We start from the raw sequence: 7437 nt of genomic DNA on the forward strand, positions 1-7437 counted from the left end.
TAAAACAGACAAATGCGCGGCTCCTTCTCACTCGTGTCCGTCATGCGTCCCCGGGAATATGGACACTCCCAAACCGTGCGCATAGGTGCGCGCATGCGGGTCCTGACAAGAGCAAATTCGGGTCCGCACAGTCGCGATAGGAAATAAATATCGAAATAGACTCGGAACATGAATTTAAATATCGGAACAAACCTGGTATGGGCAAGTCGCGACAGGAAATAATTATTGGGACAGAACCGGAGCAGAAATTTAAATATTAGGACAGATCCGGAATGAGCATGGCATGACAGGAAATAATCATCGGGACTGACTCAGCATAGGAATTTAGACATCGGCATAAACTCGGAATGAGAATTTAGATATCAGGACAGACCGGGAATACGCAAGGCGTGGTCGAAAATAATAATCGGGACATAATCGGAACAGAAACTTAAACATCGGAACATACCCGGAATGCATAGAAAAATCGATAGGAAATAATTGTCAGGATAGACCTAGAACAAGAACTTAAACATTAGGATATACCCGGAATGCGTAGGACGTGACAGGAAATTATTGTCGGGATAGACCGGAACATGAACATACATATATATATATATATGTATATATATAAATTGTTATTTGGCCCGAATCAGATCCGCACCCGGATACGCTTATATTGGGCCGAGACCGGTCTGGTTTTCGTCTTATATTCGCGCAGAGAGAGTCCCCGAAGCACGAAAAGCAAAAAGCAATAGCACTCTTTCTTGCCCTTTCCTCAATTTAGAGAGAGGACAAAGAGGGGCGGCTCTTCTGCGCTTCCACCGTTTCGGTAGCTTTTCAACCATGCTTAAAGGTTTGCAACCTCAGCGTTCCTCTTGCTTTTCTCTTCATTCCGTTGATTCTATTGATCTGTATTAGCTTGCACAGCTGCATCTCTCTGAGCCCCTCCGGACGCAGCGATTCTGGGGGTGATTTCAATTTGCGGGCTATGATTTTTCTGTTCTTTTTTGATATAAAGTCCGGCTGCGAGGGGCTCATCTTTCAATTTATCGAAATGGTATTGTTGAATTTGAATGAGTTGGTCCTGCCGACCGACATGTTTGTGTCTGCTGGCTGTCTTGGCTCGCCGCTTAGTATATTCGGTATTGTGCGAGTTTTAGAGAGGCTAAAGCAATGAACTTTGAATCTGTCCATCGCATTGCATGCTGTCAATGGATTGGCCACTCCTCAGCTTTTTCGGATGCATCCTATTCTATTTCAGTTTCATGTCAATTTTGTCTATTCAGTGGTTTAGAAATTTTCAGACTGCTAATTGGGATTATTTGTTAATGGAGAGGTGCAAACTGTTGAGCGAAGCCATTAGGTGCTGCAAACTCGTTGCTGAAATTATTACGTTTCAAATAGTTTGCAAACTGTTCGTATTTTCTCTAAACTATGCACGGAAAATTTTATTTGATGTTGGATTCGCTTTGTCTATAGTACACAACAAAATCTAGGTCCAAGCAAAGTTAGTATGAAAGTAGGCTTCCTTTAGCCGTTCTATGTGGGTGCTTTAAGGCGAGAAGAGTCATTTGCAAGAGGGCCCATATAAAGTAGTTGTTCTTGTTGACGAAGAGAAGAATGATCGATTAAGTTCAACTAAGCAAAGCTTCCGTTTCACTCAGTGCAATCGGTTTATGCTTCAGTTTGCCTTATGTATTTCCAACCAACTGGTGCTAATTTCACCGATATGTCTCTTTGCAGTTTCTGTAAAATGGCAAAAGGAGGTATTCCCTGATGTGGAAATTGACACCAGCCTGCCTCCTTATGTTTTCAAGTGCCAGTTGTTTGATCTTACTGGAGTTCCGCCAGAAAGGCAGAAGATCATGGTCAAGGGTGGTCTGTTAAAGGTATTCGGAAGAATTTGTGCCAATTCATCTGGAATATCTTCTTTAACCAGTTCTTATGAATACTTCTGTTTATGTTATTTCAATCATGGAAAATGCGTTCCTTTTCTGTTAAATGATTGTAAGGGATCAATGTATTGACATGTTATCATTGATTTGTGAAATGCAGGATGATGCAGACTGGAAAACTGTTGGTATCAAACAGGTAAGGACTTGGGGATCTTTTGCCTAATCTTAATGAAACTTGGCACTATTTCTGATCTTTGATGTCAGAAGTATAGAAAGCAGTGCACTGTCCATAGTCTTTAGCCTGCATGATGCAGCTTTGACCAAAGAAAATAGGAGGGAGGTAGGTCGGGAGAATATTCCATGAAATTTTTCCAATTTTTATTTTTTTAATACTTTGTTTTAATCCTTAGGATTTAGAAGATATTGAAGCACGTCCCTATTAGCAGGATCCAGTCCTATTCATTGCATTATCCAAAGATTATTGAGGGATGCATGTGCTTGTCTTGCCCTTTTCTTTTAAATGAAATTTTTGCCCTGTTTTAGCTAATGGTATAGAGTATTTGGTATGAGATTGAGTATTGCAGGGTAAATGAAGTTGAAAATGGATCCCATAGTTGTAATACACTCCTTTTTTCCCAACAACACCGCCCCCCCCCCCTCCCCAAAACAAAAAACTCTCCCCCCTTTTTGTTTTGCTTAAGTGATTAGAGAAGAAGGTGAATATAATCCAGGGCTAATTTAGGCTGTCTAAAATCTTTTTGAGGTTCTCTTTAACACTCACTCCTTTGGTGTTTCTTGATTCTGAAAATCCAGCTCTTCCTCCAAGCTTCAGAGTTGACCAATTGATTTTGTTCAAGTTATTAGTATTTCCTGATACTGAAACTCTTGCTCCTTTCCAAGTTGCAGCATTGACCAATCAATTTTGCTCAAATTATTAGGGTGTTGATCCATGAAAAATAAATTTGTACAGGGCCAAAAATTGATGATGATGGGAACAGCTGATGAGATTGTAAAAGCCCCAGAGAAGGGTCCTGTTTTTGTCGAAGATCTTCCTGAAGAAGAACAAGCTGTTGCAGTGGTAAGTTCTAATTTCTGATTCGTATGTGTTTGCTTCGCTGGATGAAAGAAATGACAAAATTATGTTGTGGTTACTTTGTTACTTAAAATGTAAGGACTTTTCGAATGTAAAATGTTCTCCTAATGTATATCATCTTGCAGTCTCTTCATGGTATATCTCCTTGCGGTCTTAGCATGTAGAAAGTCGTGCTTCGTTCTGTCTAAACAAAGTGGATGGGGAGAAATACACAAAATTATATTGTATTTGCTAAACAGGTGCATGAAAAATTATATTGTACCTCTCCTGATTTCAGTTTTGATTGTAATGGTGCTTGCTGCTTTTTCTTCAGGGTCACAGTGCAGGCTTATTCAATCTGGGAAATACATGCTACATGAACTCTACTGTACAGTGTCTACATTCTGTTCCTGAATTGAAGTCGGCCTTACTTCAGTCAGTAGTCTTGATTTTTAATACATATTCCTATTTTAAGCTAAGTAGGGATTCCTTGCATAACTCAGATCTAGTCTTTTTCTCTGGAAATGTTGATTAGGTATCGACCTTCTGGAAGAAGGAATGATCTGGATCAAACTTCTCATATGCTGACTGTTGCAACACGTGATTTGTTTAGTGAGTTGGATAAGACTGCGAAGCCTGTTGCGCCGATGCAATTTTGGATGGTTTGTTCCTTTTATTGATATTTCTTTCTGCCTCATCCATTTACTTTTTATCTTTTCAGCTCTCCTGTTGCAGCAATTTTAGTTTGCAATGAACTTGGGGTATTATTACCCTGTGGACTATTCTGTGCAGTACATTTTACTTTTGGAATTTGGACATGTTATTCAAAATTGATCAGAGAATATCTGCCACCTGTGTATTTGCAATGTGGGTTTTTCTCTACTCTGAAATTTATCCAGTTATCTATGTGAAAATGAATTGTCATAGATATGCTCTGGTTCGTAGCTATTCTTTCTCAATGCTTTTCCTTAAAATGTATAATGACTTGATGTCTTGGTTCTATTTGTAGTCCCTGCGGAAAAAATATCCTCAGTTTGGGCAGTTGCACAATGGTGTCTTCATGCAGCAGGTCTTTAGCTGATGAACTTTATCTTTTTCTCCGCTTCAATTCTTTTACTTATCAATAATAGTCCCTAAACTCTTCATCCCATGATAGGATGCTGAAGAATGCTGGACTCAACTTTTATACACTCTTTCACTGTCTCTTCGGTCACCAGGTGCCAAGTAGGTACCTTAACTTTGTTCGTCCTTCATCATTTTTGATGAGAAGAGAATAATATACCTCTATAGGTTGCACAAAGATGGTATTATGTAAGCATACTAGAAAGAAATAATTTGTGCGGAGAATGGAATAATTATGCATAACCACAAAATGCTGCTTTTTGTTTTCAATTGACCGTCTTATTGATATATTTCATCTTTTATCATGAATTGCAGCGACAATCTGGATACTATTAAAGCCCTTTTTGGTATTGAACTTGTGAGCAGGTAACTTGGTTTCTATTAGACATGGGTTGAAACCTTTTTTTTTTTTTGGCTGAATTTTGCACTCTCAAATATTACATGTTGTATATTCACATATCCTAGTAAGATATCTAGCTTATGAATGACAAATGTCAATATTTATGCCACCTTAAATATTTATCCTTGCAAACGGGATGTTTTACTTGCATATATTGTTGGGCTGTTTATATCACAAGCTAGATTAAAGATTAGAGCTAAATTTCCTTGGTGGTTGTGTTTCTGAGTTGCTGCTCTAGTTTTTGACACTTGGCTATATCTTTTTTGATCGTGGGAACTTGGCTATATCTTTTTTGATCATGGGAACTAGGATGCATTGCCAAGAAAGTGGTGAAGAAAGCTCAGAAGCAGAGTCAGTTTATTCCCTTAAGTGCCACATATCACAAGAGGTGAACCATTTGCATGAAGGACTGAAACATGTAAGTGGACTATGCTTCCAGCATTGTAGCGGTCAGGAAAAAAATTGGAATTGGCATTTTCCTTCTCGACTGAGTTTTGATGTCATTGGTTTCTCATCTATTCTGGTGCTTATGGCAGGGTTTGAAATCTGAATTGGAAAAGGCTTCGCCACCATTGGGGAGAAGTGCAATTTACATTAAGGAGTCTCGTATCAATGGCTTACCGAGGTATCTGGTTAATACTAGATTGCTCACATAACCCCCTCAATGATACGTTCTCTTACAAAATTTCATCTTCTAGGTATTTAACCATCCAGTTTGTTCGATTTTTCTGGAAGAGGGAGTCAAATCAGAAGGCCAAGATTCTGCGAGTAAAATCCTGACCTGGCCCAAGGAGGCATCCGGCTCTTCTTTATTTGTGTCTTCATTGTTGATACATTGTAGTATGTCATAGTAATTGTGTCACGTGCGCTTGCTTTCAGAAAGTAGACTATCCTTTGGAGTTGGATGTCTATGATTTCTGTTCTAGTGACCTACAGAAGAAGTTGGAAGCCCCTCGCCAGGTCCCTTTTCATTTGCTTTCTTTTGTTTGTACAGAAGTTATCCAAATGCATCTGCTGCCTTCCACTCTTTTTTGATGCACAAGATATTTCAAATTACACAGTTTCTTAGGGATGAGGAAGGTAAAAAACTTGGACTAAAGGTAGCTGAGAAGAATGCTGCTGCACCAAAAGACGATGATGAGAAGATGGCTGATGCAGAGGTGAGTAGATGATTCAATGCGCCGGTGCCTTGGACTGAGGTGAAATTCTTATTATATTTTCTTAATTTGGTCCTTTCGTTCTTGGACAGGGTTCATCAAACACAAACGGGGAGTCATCTGTGGCGTCTTCTCAAGATGGTAATTCTTGTCAATGTAACACTTGGAAAATATTCTTCTGTCAATACTGCTCAAAGAAACTGATGATACATTAGGGTGGCAATTTGGGATCATAATACTTGGTACTCAAGTAGTCTAATGATGTTGGTGGTCCTGGTTCATATGTCCTCTTTCTCTTTTACTCCGAAAGGAGGAGCTTGCAAACTTGGGCACTTAACCATATGTTTTGGTGATAATCTGGAGAGAACAACACATAATTATAAAATTCACCCACCTGGATAAATTGCTGATTCCAATTCAACCAAGTCTTTGTTAAGAGGGAGTCATCAATGAGTGTACCTTAATAGAATTGTCCAAAAGTGCTCCTTGATCAATATGTTTGCTTAATAGAATTGTTCAAATGTGCTCCTTGGTGATAGAAAATATCGTAACTTCCGAGGATCACAGTCTAGTGTTGAAAGAAAATTATGTTTTGGACGTCTCATCTTGGATGGGATAAAAGGAAATGAGAAGCTTCGAAGAAGAACTTGCACGAAACAGATGCTTTATGGAAATTTAACTTTTTATTACTCTAAACAGCGGAGGACACCCAGCTGACCGGAGTTTATGACTTGGTTGCGGTCTTGACCCACAAGGGCAGAAGTGCTGATTCTGGACATTATGTCGCCTGGGTCAAGCAAGAAGATGGTCAGTAAACCTTTCTCATGCTGTCTATATATGTATCTCTCTTTTCTTTGTAGACTTTCGAAACTCTTCATGAGTTGATCCTGGTCCTAGGAAAATGGATCGAGTATGATGATGATAATCCCATTCCTCAACGTGAAGAGGACATCGTCAAATTGTCTGGGGGAGGTAAATATTCGCTGTTATCATTTTTTTAATGCTTATGCTTAAGCAATATGATTTTCTTATGAAGTCATTTCCATACTTCCGGGTAAGTTTTTCCTCACTTGACCAGACTACTGAACCCAAGGAAATAATATGTATTTTCTACGTCGGGGCCTTAGAATTCTTCTTTTAGGTCCCTTTTCAATGATAGTCCATGTGCATCTGCTCCTCTTTTTAGTCCTCTTTTCACGTAAAGGGCTCTCTATTCATTCATTTCCTTTTCTTGCAATCTTTTCCCAGGTGATTGGCATATGGCATACATATGCATGTACAAGGCCCGGGTTGTTCGCATGTAATTCTTTCATTCATTTTTCATGTGATCCATCTCTGTTGCTACTTGGAATTGTTACCCTTTTCAGTTACTACCTGCCATGGAACTATAGCTGTGGCTTGAGAACTTCGAAATGTGCTCGTTGTAGAGATTGTTAAAATTTAAATACCGAAGCCGCTGTTGTAATTTTTGTGGATTTGTGGTGTAGTAGGCATTCACCTCAGTGCTATGGAAAGCAATTGGAACAATTCTTATTCGCTTAAACCTTTTAATATTTTATGATGAAATTGGTCGAGCGTGCACATGAAGTGGTGCCCCGTAATGCAAGGGATGTCCTCACACATAATATTTGTCCGTCTATGTCCTCACACATAATATTTGTTCCGTCTTCCTAAATCTTCGGTACGTACTGGATCTCTTTTCATAGACTATCAATTATTTGCTTGGAATTTGAATATTTGATGGAGACAGCAGCAGAGGGGGAACGAGAGTTCAACGAAAAAAATTGAGTGTGAATCACTGCTAAAGGA

General features: G+C 39.1%; 1 protein-coding gene across 2 annotated transcripts; it reads left to right on the plus strand.

Moving 5' to 3' along the window:
- The first annotated feature begins 681 nt into the window (after positions 1–681).
- On the plus strand, positions 682–7171 carry LOC116201108 (ubiquitin carboxyl-terminal hydrolase 7-like). 2 transcript variants are annotated; one of them, XM_031532217.1, is made up of 18 exons: positions 682–835; positions 1726–1871; positions 2038–2073; positions 2848–2955; positions 3284–3384; positions 3485–3611; positions 3959–4018; positions 4106–4173; positions 4387–4437; positions 4781–4889; positions 5008–5096; positions 5170–5239; positions 5351–5431; positions 5533–5631; positions 5721–5769; positions 6328–6435; positions 6526–6600; positions 6877–7171. In XM_031532217.1, the coding sequence occupies exons 1-18, from the start codon at positions 826–828 to the stop codon at positions 6930–6932; spliced, it is 1443 nt and encodes a 480-aa protein (XP_031388077.1). In that variant the 5' UTR covers positions 682–825; the 3' UTR covers positions 6933–7171. The 2 variants fall into 2 exon arrangements, with proteins under 2 accessions (XP_031388077.1, XP_031388078.1); XM_031532218.1 differs by lacking the exon at positions 682–835 and adding an exon at positions 889–1039.
- Positions 7172–7437: the final 266 nt, after the last annotated feature.

This window comes from Punica granatum, chromosome 3, assembly GCF_007655135.1.
Source record: "Punica granatum isolate Tunisia-2019 chromosome 3, ASM765513v2, whole genome shotgun sequence".
Taxonomy (NCBI): Eukaryota; Viridiplantae; Streptophyta; class Magnoliopsida; order Myrtales; family Lythraceae; genus Punica; species Punica granatum.